The following is an 18,343-nucleotide window of genomic DNA, read 5'->3' on the forward strand; positions in this document are numbered from 1 at the left end:
CTGGTGGAAAGGAGACTCCCAGCATAATGACTTAAGCGGGAGAACTCCCTCTCATACTCTGCTACTGATCTGTTCTCTTATTTCAAACTAAAAAATTCTTGTAATTTCTGATCAACATATGCATCTGGGATGTATTTTTGTCTGAACTCTCTGATGAAGTCATCCCAGGTCAGCACTGGTGGTTCAGCTAAGCTGTGAGGGATGGTCTTCCACCAATCATACGCATCCCCTTGCAGTAGCGACACGGAATACTCAAACTTTAGTTCATCTTGGCAGTGCAGCTTCTTAAATACTTTGTCCATTCTTTCAAGCCATTGCTCTGCCTCTAAAGGGTCTACTGCACCCTTAAATTCTGCAGCCCCATACTTCAGTAATTTATCATACTGTCTGGCTGGAGGCAATGGTTGTGCCATAGGTGTCTGGGGTGGAGCTTGAGCAGGCATACCCCTAGCCATTTGTTGAAATATCGCAGCCATCTGCTGTGCGAACTGTGCAGGAAACTGCGGCATTTGCGGTGCTGGTGCTACAGATCCACTAACATTCTATAGAGCTGGGGCTTCTCCTTGCGCCTCAGCTTTAACAAATTGCTCGACTGAGCAATCCCCTTCTTCCATTTCAGTCTAGAGTAGGATATCTCCTGAACAAATAACACAAGGAGATTTCCCTCCGTTAGTTCATATTCATGATGTAATGCACTGTATGTAACAATTATGGACATTGAGCAGTTGTACTTAACAAGAAAGACACAAATTCTCAAGTTAAAACATACTTCAAAAATTTTGCTCTGATACCACTAAAACATGTCACACCTTACTCCTCTGTAAGGCATAATGTGATCCCGTAGAATACCTAATGAACTACCGCACTTCACCTATCGATAACTCATTAAGTACCCTACAAGGGATTTTAAAATAATTTTCTTACTTTTGTTAAGTGGTGAGCATTTTCTAATAGGTATTTAAAACATTTAATTGAAATTAAAAACTAGTTAAAACTGTTGGCCATCTTATTTTTTCACAAATTTTATAAAAATTTTGACAGAGTTCCGTCTGTATTTTGAGAAAACAGTTCTTCAAATACTTGCAAAAATCACTTCTAAAAATTTTTCTCAACCACTACTTCAAACTCTCAATCAATCTCAAATCTCAAGATTTCACAATCAACATTTCTCAATTTCCAAAATTCAATAATCCTCAAAATACTAGCAATTCATCTCATTCAAATTAAATAAAATAGTTCCGCTCATATTTCATTAGAGACAAAACAATTTATATATACATCATTACAAATTTTACATCAAAAGAAATTCAAACTAAATTTTTATTACAAACTTCATACAAACTTTGTACAAGCTGCTCAAGACCGATTTACATGTTCATATATTTATGTGCAATACATACATCAAATAAATATTTACGATCAGGGTATAAATTATACCCGATAGCTTCAAAGCAGGAAGATCCTCAATCCTCACCAGCTCAATCTGCTGCTTCTCTAGTCTCTATATCTGCGACAACAATAAAAACTATCGCTGAGTACTAGGACTCAGTAGTGCACAACATACTAAAATAATCTTTATGCAAAACTTAAATCACATTTATTCAAAAATTTGACTGAAAATGAGAATTAAATACAAATCATTCATTATGAGATTTTAATCCCAAACAATTTCATTTTGAAGTATCAAATAGCATTTCATAAAACCCACAGTTAGATCATGCCATTCGAAACAAATAGAATCTCAATAGCCAGAGGCTAAAGAGAAATCACATCACAAGGCTAGCTAGCTCAAATATATGAATATCCATTCACATCCTCTTCTACTGGCACACCTCAACACTTCTCCAGAGAAGGAATCAAAATTCGAAACTAATTACCCTCACTAGTCGTGCTAGTGAGGTGTTCAAATATATGGTCATGACACTGTGGTTTCAAAACTTATCTTAACAATTTGCTAAACATTGTCATTTCAAATATACACAATAACTTTCACAATTTGAATCAAAACATCATAAATAAGATCGCAATAAACTTTCAACAATCCAAAGAAAAAGTAAAATGCATATTTCATTCACTTTATCAATGAATTTTAAAGCATAGTGATGTTGTGCACAAACCTCAAGCGAGTCGCCTCTTGGCCTTGACTCGGTTCCTCGGGTTCTTTCTCGGTATTCTTTTCAACTGAAACACACAATTTTACAGTATTTCAGCACCATAACTTAGCATAAATCCAAAAATAAATTTAACTTTACTTTTACCTAGCTCTAACGTGCTAAACTCGACGTTCTTGAAATTTTGTGTTTCGGGGTTACTATTCACTATACTATTCAAGTCAAATTGTTGAATTTCTAAGGCTTAATAGGTATGGGAATTCCAACTTCACCCACATACCACATTTTGGTCACTAAACTTGTTGGTTTTTGTCATTTTCTCAAAACTTAGGTCTTTTAGGCAAAATTGCCAAATTTTCAGTTTTGGTGTCCCCAGTTGCACTGTTCTATTGGTCATCTTTCCGTTGGAATTTGTCAAAACTTTCTTCATAGAAAATGTTCCCTATTGTCTTAAGTTTATTTTTATTTTTGAATCACTCCAATTGGAGTTTTTTTGCTCAAGTTATGTCCAAAATACGGTTATTATTCATGCTACAGATTTTAGTTCTAGCAGATTTATTGAACCAAATTTGTTCAGCAATTTAATCAAGTTAAGTCCATAATTTGGTCTAATTTTCTTCATATGAAATGTTCTACTATGTCTTAGGTTTCCATCGGTTCAAGAATCACTTAAATCGGAGTTTTCTAGAGAGAGTTATAGCCATTGAAACTTTACTGTTCATATGGTAAATCTGCAGTCCTGCAGATTCAGTGATCCAACTTTGTTCAGTGATTTGATTGGTTTAATGGAATAATTTTGGTTGGTGTTCTTCATAAAAGTTTTAGGTCTATATCCCATCTAACCACTGGTAAAATTTCAGGTCATTTTGACCTGCCTAGCTCAAGTTATGACCAAATGAATAAATACTGTTCATTTGGTCAGTTGTACAGAGGCAGACTGTGATTTTTCAACTTTGGTCAATTTGTTTACTAGGTTTTGGTCACTTTTTGGACATGCTTCCTGAATAAAAACTGTGTAATTTAGTGTCTATTTTCATTCCCAATTGGTCCCATACCAATTGGACTTGTAAAATTTCATTTTTGATCCTTCAAAATTGACTTGGTCATGCTGCCAGCAGCATGACCACACTCCCTCCGAATTTGGCTTTAATTCAAACACTTCTAACACACTTAATTAGGTCACAAATGACCATTTTTCACTTCACATTAGGTCAAAGACACCATTTACAAGTTTTTCACATTTTTGGTCTCTAAACTCTAATGTCCAAAACCCTAATTTTCTAAATTCTTCATAATTCATACAATTAAAATGTTCTAATCATCTTTACATGCTTAATCAAGCTTACATACATAATTGATTGAACTAAAACACTTCAACATCTCCTAATTCCATGGCTGCCAAATTCTCACTCCCATTATTCAAGCATAGTTTTCTTTATTTCTAATGAAATTTCATCACATTTAAACTTAAATTCATGCATTTGATAAAAATCTAAGCTTAAAGTTACACTTACCTCAATTTGTGAATTCTCTAATTCTTCAATTCTCCACTTTCCTCTTCCTTTTTGTTCACAAGATACTTGTCAAGATCCAAGAACAAGATTTACTTAAAGGAGTTAGGGAGTTTATAAAATAAAATCAAGCTTTGAAAGCTTGAGATGGGTGTTAATGGTGGAAAGGAAATGAGAGAAATAAGAGAGAAAGGGGTGACGGAAAAATCGAAGAAGAAGAAGTATTTTTTTTCTTCTTTTTGTTATTTTATGCCTTTTTAATACATAGTTATCCCATAATTTTCAATTTCTTAAATTAGTAAGTTTATTGTATCATGCATGATGTCATGCATAATGTAATCAACCTTTTTCAACTTTTTTTTCTTTTTTTTTATTTTTCTTTAGTTCTTTAATTTAATTCCCGATTCTAAAATTTTCTTTTCTCTGATTTTATTTGACAGTTAGGTCGGGAGTCAGCTCTCGGGGTCAATTGACCAAATTACCCCTCGCCGATTCATCCCGGTTTACAATTAATTCAATATTTCTTTCGGCTCCCTGACCTAATTATTTGACTGGCTTAACAGTTCTTTTTCATAATTTTTTCTTTTCCAATGTGTTCGTAAGGGTCCTAAGGACCGCGGCGTCACATTTTACGGTTCGAAATTTGAGTTTAAATCGACTTCGCAGTCGTTCCCGAGAAGGTCACTCATTGCTGTAACTCTCGGCTCGTTTAACTTCTTATGTTCTGTTTTTCTTATTTATACTTAACTAATTGGCAATTACTAATTATTTGTGTTTATGGTTTCTCTAGTTGTCTTAAGTATGGTTCTAATCCCCTTAATTGTCCGGAATGACACCGGTCATCGGAACAGTGAAATATACCAGGCTATACAAATAGGGGTGTTACATGGCACGATTATAACTGTATCATAAGTGGGTCGACACGAATTCAACACGAACACGAATAAACCTAATCTAAACCCTATATTTTCATATCGTGTTCGTGTTCGCGAGTCATGTCCAAAATTGCCACCCTACTGAAACACTAACAAGAAGATCCGTCTCTCCAAATCCGATAACCATCTTTAGAAGCCATTCCACCACTGCCTACAACGAAGAACACCGGCTACCAGAGAGAAAAGCACGAATCACTTGACAGTGTTCTATCTAATGGGAAACTCAACCAAAACAAGCAGCATGCAACACTCAACATGATGAATGAATTCCCCAGATCATCGTACCTAGAAGCACAGTTGGTAGGAAGGGATCATCTTCTACCAAGGGAGCATCAAACCAAAGAGATGCCAGATGAACCGGGAATAGGCGTGGCAGAGCTCAGCGTCTCAGTCTCATCAAGCCAAGACGATCTAGGTCCTTTGAGAGTACCAGCCAATTAACAAGACAAGCCATGAAGAGGATGACTGCAGATTCAACATCGCATATCCTAAATAAAACCCTCACAGAGACAAGCATAAGAAACTGATATGCAAAAAACCCAACACAAACAAAACCATACATCACCAAACCGAAAGGGAGAGGGATAAGCCACCACTCCGCATGGAAAGAGCCATCCCCTACCCATAAGGGTCTGTTTGGATGAGGGTGAGGGAGGGGTAAATAAAGGTAAGGAGGGATAATTAATTATTTTATCCTTATTTTGGAAGATGTGAGTTAATGGGGGATAAGAGTAAGTAAGGGTAAGCCTTACCCTCCCTTACCCCTCAAATCTTTTTTTTTTTTTAAAACTCCATATTGGGGTGTAAGGGAGAGGAGGGGGGGGGGGGGGAATAAGAAGAGAGAGAGTATAGTTACGAATATTTCTATTTTTAAACCCCTTAATTTTACCTCTCCTTCACCTCTTTCCAAACATAAAGAATATACATTACCTCTCCTTACCTTTTCATTAATTTACTCTTTTCCAAATATGAGATTTTTTTTATTGTAACTCTCTCTACCCTTCTCCTTCTTTACCCTTTTTTACCCTTTCATTATTTACCCTTCTCTCATCTCATCCAAACAGATCCTAAGGGTAAGGGCAAGGGATAGCCATAAATCTGACTGATGAAAGGAAGGCTACCAAGACAAGGAAAAGAGTTTCTCTCACTGAGAAGGGAGACTAGGCTCCCACTTTAATTTTTTCACACGAAAAATTGTAATCATAATTCTATTTCTTTTAATTATTGACTAATAGAAGAGTGAATATGTAAATTAAAATATTAATAGAATTAAGTATTATGAATTAATTAATTTAATTTTACAAGTGCAGAAATGAGAGATTATTAGATATTTTAAGTGTATATTTATTATCATTCATAATTTTATGAGATATATTTTTTATAGAGTCTACTCTTATGAGGAAGGATATTATTTTTATATATATACTGAAAATATTCTATAATCTACTGCATAAAAATTGATTGATTAATTTCTTTAAATTTCATAGACTAATAAACAGTAATCGATCCTTGACTTCTTTATAAAGACTGCAAGTTCTACTTCTAGTCCGAAACTAGAAAGTCTTATTTTTATGAGCAAGAATACTATATTTTTATATGAATTAAAGCTTGATTCAACCCTTATAAGAAGAGTTTGATTTAATTATTTTTAATTTTTTATCTAATTTAATTTAAAATTTTTAATTTAAACTCAATTTAATTTAAAAATAAAAAAATAAAAAAAAAATTAAATTTCTTAATTTTTAAACTTAAACCAAGAAATAAAAAAATTTAGTCTCAAAATTAAAAAACTCTACTTCTTAATTTTTAATTTAAATAAAAAAAAGAAATTTAGTTAATAAATCTGTTTTGCTAAATTGATATTAAATTGAAAATTTTAAATTAAATTAAATAAAAAATTAAAAATAAATTAAATTAAATTTTTTAATAAATATAGAAATTAAATTAAATATTTTATCATTTTTTATACGTCAAAAATATTTTATAATTTCTGTACAATAATTGATTGATTAATTTCTTCAAATTTCATAGGCTAATAAACAGTAATCGGTCCTTGATTTCTTTATAATGACTGCAAGATCTACTTCTAGCCCCAAGCTATAGCAGAATGCACGATCTTTCATTTCTTGCTCACTGTAAGAAAGCTCAATGTTCAATCGCTCACTGTCTTCTACCTCGTCGAAGACGCCCTCTTCAAAATATAATTGCTATATTCCCTTCTTTTAATTTCTTCTCTTCAGTACCTTCTTCTTCTTGTTCATTGTCACCCCAACATCCTCTTCATACTCGCTACAAGCTTAACCACAAGGATTGGCTGTCTCCAAATGAAGTTTTAAGCATTTTTCAAAACCTTAAAGACCCAAATTCAGTGATCTCCGTCTGGAATCAATATTCAAAGCGAAAAGACTACAAACCTAATGAAGTTATTTACACCCTTGTCATGAACCAGCTTGCACAAGCTAAAAACTTTGATGCCATTGAAGATATCATGCAAAGAATCAAACTTGAAAAGTCCTGCCGCTTGTCAAATGATTTCTTTTACAATGTGATCAAGATTTATGGCCATTTAGCGGGTCGAATCAAGAAAGCAATAGAAACCCTTCTTGATATGCCAAAGGGTTATAATTGTTGGCCAACTGTGAAAACTTTTAATCTTGTGTTGAACTTGCTTGTATCTGCAAAGCTTTTTAATGTAGTTCATGAGATATATGTGAAAGCTCCAGTGTTGGGTGTAGAGATTGATACTTGTTGTCTTAATATCCTCATTAAAGGGTTATGTGAAAATGGGGATTTGGAGGCAGCATTCTACGTGCTCGATGAATTTCCTAAACAAAGGTGTAGGCCTAATGTGAGAACATTCTCAACCTTGATGCATTACTTATGTGGAAAAGGGGAGGTGAACAAGGCATTTCGATTGCTTGAGAGAATGGAAATAGAGGGTATTGATGTGGATACGATCAGTTTCAATATCTTGATTTCAGGGTTGAGGAAGCAAGGAAGGATTGAGGAGGGAATGGAGCTGCTGGAGACAATGAAGTTCAAGGGGTGTGAACCAAATTTAGGGTCTTATCAAGAGGTTTTATATGGTTTGCTTGATGTCGAGAAGTTTAAGGAGGCAAAAGAATTCATGAGTATGATGATCTGTGAGGGGAATAGTCCTAGTTTTGTTTCCTACAAGAAGTTGATTCATGGGCTTTGCAAGGAGAAGTTGATTAGAGACGTTGATTGGGTTTTGAAGCAAATGGTGAAGCAAGGTTTTGTCCCAAAAATGGGAATGTGGAGGCAGGTTCTAGGCAGCATATTTTCAGGGACCAATGCTTCTAATTGCATCCACATAAGTCAAATTGTCAGTGGCTAGCACCATGGAACCTGAACCTTTTATTATTAAATTCTGTTTTCCAGATGTGGAGTGTTTCCCAGAACATGTTTGAGAGAACCTCCAAGCCAAAGGGCGACAATCTGTGTGCTGATTTGAGGATTGTCTTTGATGTGATATCCTTGTGCAGGTTCCTATCCTAGTTTCTTATCGCTAGCTGATTCCTAATTTCTCAATTTCCCCCATCAGATGTTTGCCGAGGTACATGAACGTGGAGTTTGCGCCTGATGCATAAACATTTTGTGCATTTTACTTAAATAAGGAACTACCTGAATTGCCCGTGATCAATTGGAAACGGTTGTTATTCTGTTTTTATTGTTTTATTTGGATCCTATGGCTAACCAACTTTATGAGAGTCCATGCAGATACAGAATTGTAGTCCAACATGGTTGCTCAAGAGCAACTTCCGTCAAGCTTCTGACTTTTGTGTCTCACGTATTGTTTATACATGTTTATCATGATTCGGTTCATGACAAGAAGTAAATTTGGTCTCTAGGACTCCTGCAAGTCAATATTTGTATTCTGAACGAAAGGAAAAATGTATTAATTGGTGCTTGTTTTTTCTTAGTCATTAACACTGCATGATATGCGCTCGACTTTATCTTGCGTTAGTGGAAGCGTTGGTGACTAGCGTCATTGATTGTTTAGATTTTTGAATTATGTTAGTAGGGGTGGACATGCTTTGAGAGAATCATCTGATTAAAGGACAAAAATTCTTGAGCTGGTTTGAGAATTGTCTTTGATTTGATGTCCCTGCATATACCTATCTGAGTTTCTGAAATTCCGATACGGTTGTCTTTGATTTGATGTCCCTGCATTACTCCTGCCATTTTAAGCACCTCAAAAGAAGTAGTTGCTTCACCAATCACCAACCTGAGCTATGCACTACCGCCACTTCAGTGAATTAAGACACATCACAGCTAGATTTCAAATGGATGCTGCATAATATTGACAAAGCCCTCGCTTTTCTTTTTACCTTCCCAGTCTAGCTCCGTTCTTAAATACGACGCAAGTTGAATCATTCTTGTTTTCGAAAGGCAGATGGTGAATTTGCAATTATTTCAGCAACTTGGTTCTACAACTTCCTTCACAACTAATCCAATTTCCATAAGAGTTATATTTAACAAAATAGATAAACAGTGCACTTGCTTATGTAAACACGTTGATAGTACATAAACATCCCTTAATTCATGTGGTTCATCAACATCCCAAGTCACATGCTTATGTAAGATTGAAGTACCAACATTGACTACACTAGAGAGAATGCGATGGAAGGTGTTGATCATGAGGGCCTGAAACTAAATTCTGATAGATTTACATGTTGGAGTAGCCTACGTCTTCATAACTGCAGAAAAGCTCTTTTAACAGGTCACCTATAGAAAATCATTGCAAAATATTATTGCATGAGTATAATAACTAGCAAAATATATAGGAATTATCAAACAAATTAAATATATACAGGAATTATCAATCCTCAATGTCAAATAATATAAATTCTATAACATCACCAGAAGCAATGGAATGGATTGCAATACTCTCTAGTTACTGCCCTTTTTTTTTTTGTGACATCCACTTGCTGTCAGGAGCCTTTCGGAATTTCATTTCAAAGTTTGAAAAACAATTCACCAACTTGATCTCTCAGTCAGACCTTCTTGGTAAGAGGTAGTATATGTTTATAATTAGGCCTAAAATCTGATACATGTAACTCATTGTATAACAATTTCTGGATTGATAGCACCTAAACTTGTCTATCTGTCAAGTAAAACCTAACATATAATCATTTTCTTATCAAAAGTTACCACTTTACTAAGCAACTAAGTCTTGTTTATCTGTCAAGCAAAACATAACACATAATCATTTTCTTATCAAAAGTTACCACTTTACTAAGCAACTGAGTACTCGCATTATTATAGAGTCTTGCCCTGCCTAAGACTAAATTTCAAAGCCCAACATCTTGCCAGAGAACATAGGCAAGTGGCAGAGCTCGGCTATCCTGAAACATATTAAAAGAACTAGAAATTGAGAATGAAAAGCGAAATATATATATATATATATATATATATATATATATATATATATATATATATATATGTAATGACTGACTAACTTCCTTATTAGTCACAACCGGTGCATACAACTCTTATTAATAAACAAACCCTTCAGTCTTACGCAAAGCATGAGAAAAGCTGGAGTCATCATACATGTAGACACTGTGAAGCACTACTAGTATCTGCTGTCTTCAGATTGTGGAGTGAATGAGAAACAGGAATCCCCATCTAGTGCACAAACAAATATTAATATTGATGACACAACATTTGAAGGTTGGGGTGTGGGTTTGGTATCATTGCACGCAATAGAAATGGAAAGGTCATGCTTGCTGCGTCAAAAAGGGAGCAGACCAAATATCTTGTGGTTGTGGCTGAGGTGCATGCAATGAAATGGGTGTGGAGCGAACACTTTATTTGGGTCGTTCAGACATAATTGTTGAAACAGATTCATCCTTTGTGATTAAATAGATGCAAGAGAAAACACGGACTTTCCTCCCTGAATTTGGTGGTAAATGATATTTAATGATTAACTGTCAAAATTCTGCACTTACGCTTATAGACATGTCATATGTCAGCAAACTCTATGTCTTACTGATTAGGTAGGAATGCTGTTAATAAATAAAAATAAAATAAAATAAAAAACTTTTACTTTTTGCTTGTGGAATTCATTTTAATATCTTTTAATAGGACATTTTTACGAACAAGAAAACTTCCATTCATCTAACTACGATATAATTGATAAAACTCTGGCTGCCCTTGCCTGCCAAATTTTTTAGTCTGCCACTGATTAACAGTAGCCTTCAAGACAATAATTTTATCTTTACCTATACATATGCACCAAACCATCACAGCATATGAAAATTTGAACCTAACAGAAATAAGAAACAAGCAGAAAATCCCTATTTAAGAAGAAAACTCATAGTTTCTTAAATAGAATCTTAAATAGAAAAGCTACAGCTTTTGAATATTAAAGTTTACAAGAAATCTTAAATAATCAAATTCAATTATTAGATATTGATACTTCTAAACATAATATATCAATCTAGGTTAAATAATACAAGTTTTTGAACTCCAAAAGCGTCAAAACAGTAAAGGAGATTTGTGTTATAATTTATCTCTGCTTGAGAATTAACATTCTGCTTATCATCTCCATTGAAGTCTTGGATTCATTTAATGAACATTATTTTCCTTCAATTTGCTAAGTTAAAAAAGAACAGTCAAAAAGAACAATGATGCTCTTTTATGTGATTGAAGACACAGTAGCTAGGACAAAGTAATCCAGTTATAAGGGATCAATAAGACCATACTGAAATAAGATAGAAATATCACAATATTCTGAACTTACATTAAACTTCTGGCCAAATTTGGTCATGCTGAGAAAATTTTGGGTGGCCAGAATACGTCAGAGTACTCAGGTAATGTTGTTACTTTCTCAATGATGTGATCCTCTAATCGGAACAGGAAAATGCTATCACTTTTTAATCCTTTTCCCTTAACATCATCATCGTCTGTGAAGTAAACACAGTTCCCTTTACCTCCCAAAAAATCAGTAGATGATATGGAGAAAGAACAATCCACACCCAAAACAAAGGCTCTATCACCCAATGATTTCACATCAACCCATGTACCCCACTCTTCATCAAGCTTATGAATTCTGAAAGCAATAGCTTTAGGACTACACATCCTGTATCTCCTTCGACGAAAAGAGAAACTAAGACGCCTAACATCAAGATTCTCATAATCATTCCATGTTCTCCTATCTCCATCAAGATATCTATCAACTACATAAAGATCCCCACATGACTCCACCAAATTCTTCTGGCTACCACAACCGAACAAAGGAGGGGAATACTGAATCAGTTTCAAGGACGAATCAATCCAAGAAACTGTACCCCATCTATCAACAACATAAAATTGGCCCTTATATTCAATAATGTCATCATATTGAAAATTCTTATCATCTAAAAGCGTCCAACTCTCATCTCCATATTTCCAATAACCCAATTTTCCTTCGTGGTAAATGGCAAGAATGGAAAGCTCATGTTCACTATATCTAGCAGAACTTGGAAATAAAAGAACTTTATTTATCCCAAAAAGATAGAATCCAGATAGGGATTTAAGCATGAAAGCTTTACTTAACACGAAAAACCGGAAGTCCAGCAAGTTCAACATGATTGGAGAGTACCTGACTTGGGAATTTGAGAGTGGATGAAAAAACTTCAATTTACCCAGTTTGGTCTCTCCAATTTTAGTTAACCAGGCCTTGGGCTTTGATTCGGAAGAAGAAGAATTTTTACTCTGACGGGAAAATTCCATTCTGCAAATGGTGGCCTGAGAAAGAACGGCATCGACGCCGATGGGCATAGGAAGTTTAAGGATGAGAGGAGGAATATCTTCATCAAAGGAAGGAAATGGAACGGAGGATCGCCAGGAAGTGCAGACAGAGCGAAATCGGAGAACATCGACACGAAAATCGAGGCATTTGGAGATAGTTTCCAAAAGCTCCTTGGGAAGATCGGTCCACCTGCTCATCTTTGAAGAAATTGGCAGATAAAGCAGCTGGATGTAGAAGCTTTATGTTGGTTGGTGGTTTGTGGAGGTTTCAGAGACTGTTCTATAAATTTTTGTATTGACTCGATCAACCGTTTTCCGTCGAGTAAACAAAGCATTGTTGGAGGGTAGATTGTCCTTGTTGACTTTGTTAACGTCCAGCTATTTAGCTGTATTTTTTTCCAACAACCCTATCTCTATGATGTAAGCCCGCTAGTGTTTCATGATGCAAGCAGAGCTCCTTGCTATCTGGCCCACTTAACCCTTTATTTGAAAGGAAAGAAATAGAGAAAAAAGAAACAAAAGAGATGATTTCTAAACTTCTTTTGTTTGAATAAAAAATAGAAAGAGAGAAAAATTGAATGAAAATTCAATTTCTCAAAACATTTTTCTTAAATTTAAAGTAAATGAAGGAAAATTAAGGGAATTTTATATTAAAATTATTTGTATATTTTTAATATTATATAATAATAAAATTATAAACACAAGTAATTTTATTAAAAAATAAATTTTATTTCGATTTTATTTTAATAAAATATTCAAATAATATAAAATAAATTTCTTTTCTTTTCTTTCCAATTCATCCTCATTCCCTCTACACATCTAATAGTCTGTTCACTTGCTGAAAATTGCGATAATTTTATGAAAAATTTTTCTAAAAAAATTAGAAAACAGAATCACGAAATCATATATGCCATTTTTCCAAATAAGGCCAATTTTCTAAAATTTAACTAAAATTTAGAAAAACGGTTTTAAATTGTTTTCTTTATAACAAAATTTTATTTTCCAATTTTTTGTAAATAGAACCATGACTTTCATATAACTAAAATTATGTTATAACTTTTTAATTTTTAAAATTAAATAATTATTTCAAAAATATTTATTTACCATGATAAAAAAAATTTATATTATTATAAAATAAATTAATAATAAATTTTAAAAATTTTAAAAATAAAATAAAATTTTAAATATATTTTTATAATAACCTATTTTTTAATTATAAAAGATATGAATTATTTTTTTTAAATTAAAAAATAATTTTCATGAATACGTTTTTCATGTTTTTCTTTGTTTTTTATAAAAAAATAAAATTATAATTTTCATATAAAACAGAAAATAGAAAATAAAAATCTGTTTCAGAAAAGTGTTCATAAGTAAACAGATTCTAAGGATCCAAACAAAGGATAAGGGTCAGCTTCCAACAAAGAGGAAAAAAGCTTTAAGACCTCAGCAAATGACTAACCACTCCTATTAAGCAGAGGAAACTTCTAGCCTCAGGAAACTAGTCCATCTGCATGCTGCCTCACCATAAATTTCAAGATTTGCAACCCAAAAAACCAAACACAAAAACTATAAAACAATCCAACCCAAAATGGGAAGGGAGAACCATGGCTAGATAAGAGAAGATATCGTCCCTCGCCCTTGAAGGGCCAGAGAAGCCTACTGAAGGCAAGACGCTCGACCAAACTCGAGAGAAACTAAGAAAAGCTAGAGAGAAGATTCTCTCCCTAGAAAGGTATGAGAGAAAATTGCTCAATTGATGAATTCATTATAGCTCTAATAATATATTTGGACAAATAAAAATACTAATGTAAGAATTCGTTGGCCTAATATATAGACAATTTATCTATTGATATTTGTAACATGCAAAACTTTCTTGATCCTTAGGAAACAACACAGTCATACATATATATATAAATATACACCCATTTGAGACTATTGAAGAGAATACTGATCCAATTGAAATTACATAACCTACCCTTAATATTACTTAAGAAAATGTATGTGAAGAAGTTTGACAGATGAACAGAATTCTTAATATTTCAGCAATATAACTCGTAAAGCTAGGTAAGAAAAGAAAGACATGTATGTAATTATGTATAGCTCATTCATTTTCTTCGGATCATGGAAAGTTAAGAAATTGAACCTTTTACATCTCGATCAAGATTTACGTTCGTTCATCCAGATGAAGATGAAGATGAAGATGAATCTGAATTGATCCAGGTTGGAGATGGCCCAAATATGTGGGAATAAGGTCTATTATGAAGTGGAAATGTTAGCCGCCCAATGCTGCCGTCAACTAAATTGAACACGCCCATGAACTGATCATGAAAGCTTTCAAATCCCCCACCTTTCTTTGGTAAAATAGTTTTGTCAATGAAAATTATGCAATTTCCTTCTAGTTCAGAAAAATCCTGAGCTGAAGTAGAGAAAGAACTGTGACCCACAAAGAATATTCTATCTCCAATGCTTTTCACGGGATCCCAATCATGTTCTTCCTCATTCAGCTTATAAACTCTGAAATCAACCACCATACATTGTGTCTCAGCATTTGATTGACGATCGCATTCTCCTTTAACGAATCCATCTACTAGATAAAGATCTCCGCATGATTCCACTAAAAACTTCTCAATACCTTCACGATATAATGGAGCTGCAATTTTTTTAGCCCTCGAGGATGAAAAATCAATCACAGAAAGCATCCCCCATTTGTCCACAACATAAAATTGCCCTTTATAAACTATAATATCACAGTAATAACAAAACCCACCATTTACAATGGTCCAATTCTCATCCCCAAATCTCCAATAACACAATCTTCCATGTCCAGATTTTCTTCCATGTTCAGTGATCGCAAGAACTGTGCAATCTTCAATTTTATTCCAAGCAAAATCAGGGTAAACAATCACTTTATTTACCCTAAACATCGTATTCAGATTGAAAGCCATAAGATCCCTTGGAAGTTCAGACCAATTACAAGCTACCCTATCCATCTTCGTTCTGGAGATCAAGAAATCCTAAACCTTTGAACCACTGATTTTTCGCTTATCGTTATTGTGTTGGCGCTTCTATAAAGGGGAGAAACGTAGGGGAAGTTTGACCTTTTGGCGGTGCAATTGTTTGGTTTTTTTTTTTAACTTTTTTTTTTTTAAATTATGCAGCCAATAAGATTTAAGATTTAAGATTTAAGGAATAATTAGAGAGGCTGAGTTAAATTCTAAAACGAGTTTGTGTGATAAATAATTAAATTTAAAAGATCAGAAATTTAATACCATGAAGAGTTTAAAGTTTATATGTTTAGTATTTAGTATCGAATTTATTTATATAAATATTTAATTAAATATAAAATATATATATTTTTATAATAATATTTTATATAAATAGATTTTAAATATTTTGAAATTATTAAAATTTTAAAATATAAATATTAATAAAAATATTTTTTATATAAATTATTAATTAAAATATATAAAATTAAATGAATTAAAATATTTTTTAGGTAATAATAATTGGATTCAGACAATTGATAATAAATTTTAATCGGATTTGAGTTTTAAAAATATTAATCATATTCTGATTTTGGTAGGGAAATTTCTACTAATATTTTATCCATTATTATCTCTAGTAGTTATCACTCAACTTTATCAGTGTTTTTATAAAAATTATTAAATTTTAATTTTTTTTATAAAATTTATATAATTTTAATTTTATTTTATAAAAATTATTGTGATTGAAAATTAAAAATTTTAATATTAATTTATGATATTATTAATTATTTTATAAATAAAATTACTTAATTAGTGATTACTGATAAAAAAATAGAGAAAAAAAAAGGGATTTGATAGCTAAGAAGGCAGCTGAAATGCTTTTTATGCATTTTTTTTATGAAATTAATAAAATATAGTAATTATATTTATAAAATAATTGATAAGTAAATAAATTAATTTAAAAATTTTAATTTTTGTGAATTTTATATTTTCATAAAAAGAAATTAAAATTCAGTAACTTTAATAAAAATATTGATAAAATTAAGTGATCGTGTGTAACAATTATCCAAATTTAAGAAAAGAGTTCGTAATTTCTATTTTATATTTTTTTATTTCACATTAATTAAAAAAATAAAATAATAAATTTTATCTATTATGTTTCTAATATACTCTCAACTCATGTTGTTTCATTAAAAATTAAATTATTTATATTACTAGATTTTTCTTAAACTTAATAAATTTTACTTTTAAATGCATATTAAATAGAGACATATTAATAAATTAATAAATAAATTATTATTAAAAAAGTAGCATATAATTTTTTAAAAAAAAAAACCTATATTTATGGGATAAAGGAAGCAAAATTTTCTTAATTTCCTTTTTTTTGTTCTTTCAAGAAAGGAATTATGTATTTTTTAAAATCACTAACTAGCTACTAGATATATGCAACCATTTTTTTTTTGTTATTTTCAATTTGTAAATATATATATTTTTATAATTGAGAATTATTAGTTGTTTTTATTAAATATATAAATATTAATAAATTCTTTCTAGAAATACAACATAAATTTATGAGATGAATTAAAGTTAACAAAAACATTTATTCCCCTTTTTTTATGTGGATCATTTATTAGAATGGATGAATTCTGTACGGCTGGTTCAATATTATTTTACAAATACAGAGAGAATTTGTCGGTTAGAAATCATAATGCAATATTGGAAAGAGAAACAGAATCAATTGAACTTTGGCACATCTTTTCTATTCAACCATGAGACAATCTCAACATGGAAAGCCTCTTGTGGGGAAAGGGACCATTTATTCAATACGCTTCTTAATACAAGGAAAATGGGTTTTGTAGCTTAGCCCTGCTTTCCAATTCTTCCAAGCAGTACAAGAAGACTCTTGCAAATCATAAAATTTGAAATGGAAAATTAAATTGACATTCAATAAACATGAGCATGAAACATAATTAAGGAAAAATATAATTCAAAACCAAACACCACCACCACCACCACCACCACCACCTTTTTAACAAAAGCATGCATAATTGGTATTATATCGTTAGACCATTCACATTAGCTTGCTAATTTCCATCTAGTTATATAAAAGCCAAACATGCTCAAGAGTCACAGTTGATGAACAAAAGAGAGAGAGACAACGGCTTACTACTATATATAGCTACTCAGCAGTGACTTCTTTGATTTGCCTGCATTCATGGTTTGCCCAACTTCTTTAAAAAACCCTTTTCAAAAGGTAATCTGTGACAATCAAGATGAAAACACACATTATTAATATTATTCAACGTTCTCACAATCATGACATAATAGATTTGTTAATACAATTCAATAAATTTAGTGCAAATCAGACAAATTAAAGGGTGTTTGGTTTACTGATTTGGTGTAGCTGATAGCTGATAGATACTCAAACATGTAAATTATAATGTTTGATAAGTTTAAAAAAATAAAGCTGATAACTGATGGATAGCTGATATGATACCCATCAACTGCACTTTACATTAGCTTTATTTTTTAGGGTTATTTCTCATCAGCTGATAGCTAATTTGATTTTATTTTTTATTTTGACCATATTATCATTTCTTATTTAATTCGAAAATTAATATTATTAATACTTTTATATTTTTCATTTATAATTTTAATATTTTAATTAACATATTTCACCTTTATTCAAATATTTTTTATTAATAACATAAAATATAAAAATATTTATTTATACCTAAAAACTTAAAATTAATTATAAGTTTTTTCTTTATCAACAATAATAATTACTTTATTATCTTTTTATATTTTTAAAATTATTTAATTATTTAAAAAAAAAATAATTATTTTTTTATTTTAATAATAAAATAAATAATATAATATAATAGATTAATAATTATATTTTTATTTTAATAATATAATAAATGATTTAATATATTAATTTGATAATTGTATATTTAATTTAATAATAAAATAAATAATATAATAAATTTATAATTTTATATTTATTTTAATAATAAAATAAATTATACAATACATACCCTTAT

At 31.6% G+C, this 18,343-nt stretch overlaps 3 protein-coding genes across 3 annotated transcripts; 1 reads left to right on the plus strand and 2 right to left on the minus strand.

Moving 5' to 3' along the window:
* The first annotated feature begins 6,630 nt into the window (after window positions 1–6,630).
* LOC110647863 (pentatricopeptide repeat-containing protein At3g14580, mitochondrial) lies at window positions 6,631–8,504 on the plus strand. The gene has a single exon (XM_058153113.1). The coding sequence runs from the start codon at window positions 6,665–6,667 to the stop codon at window positions 7,913–7,915; it is 1,251 nt and encodes a 416-aa protein (XP_058009096.1). The 5' UTR covers window positions 6,631–6,664; the 3' UTR covers window positions 7,916–8,504.
* A 511-nt stretch (window positions 8,505–9,015) lies between these two features.
* LOC131169109 (putative F-box protein At1g65770) lies at window positions 9,016–12,570 on the minus strand. The gene is made up of 2 exons (XM_058153114.1): window positions 11,327–12,570; window positions 9,016–9,306 (listed from the first exon to the last, which is right to left on the minus strand). Exon 1 carries the CDS (start codon window positions 12,511–12,513, stop codon window positions 11,350–11,352), a length of 1,164 nt encoding a protein of 387 aa, XP_058009097.1. The 5' UTR covers window positions 12,514–12,570; the 3' UTR covers window positions 9,016–9,306; window positions 11,327–11,349.
* Window positions 12,571–14,489: 1,919 nt separating this feature from the next.
* Window positions 14,490–15,305, minus strand: LOC131182816 (F-box protein SKIP23-like). The gene has a single exon (XM_058152132.1). The coding sequence runs from the start codon at window positions 15,303–15,305 to the stop codon at window positions 14,490–14,492; it is 816 nt and encodes a 271-aa protein (XP_058008115.1).
* Window positions 15,306–18,343: the final 3,038 nt, after the last annotated feature.

Source organism: Hevea brasiliensis, chromosome 9, assembly GCF_030052815.1.
Source record: "Hevea brasiliensis isolate MT/VB/25A 57/8 chromosome 9, ASM3005281v1, whole genome shotgun sequence".
In the NCBI taxonomy this organism is placed as follows: domain Eukaryota; kingdom Viridiplantae; phylum Streptophyta; class Magnoliopsida; order Malpighiales; family Euphorbiaceae; genus Hevea; species Hevea brasiliensis.

Excerpts from the sequence above, each read along its gene's own strand:
- LOC110647863 (XM_058153113.1), top strand. The coding sequence starts at position 6,665 with ATGCACGATCTTTCATTTCTTGCTCACTGTAAGAAAGCTCAATGTTCA.
- LOC131169109 (XM_058153114.1), bottom strand. The coding sequence starts at position 12,513 with ATGAGCAGGTGGACCGATCTTCCCAAGGAGCTTTTGGAAACTATCTCC.
- LOC131182816 (XM_058152132.1), bottom strand. The coding sequence starts at position 15,305 with ATGGATAGGGTAGCTTGTAATTGGTCTGAACTTCCAAGGGATCTTATG.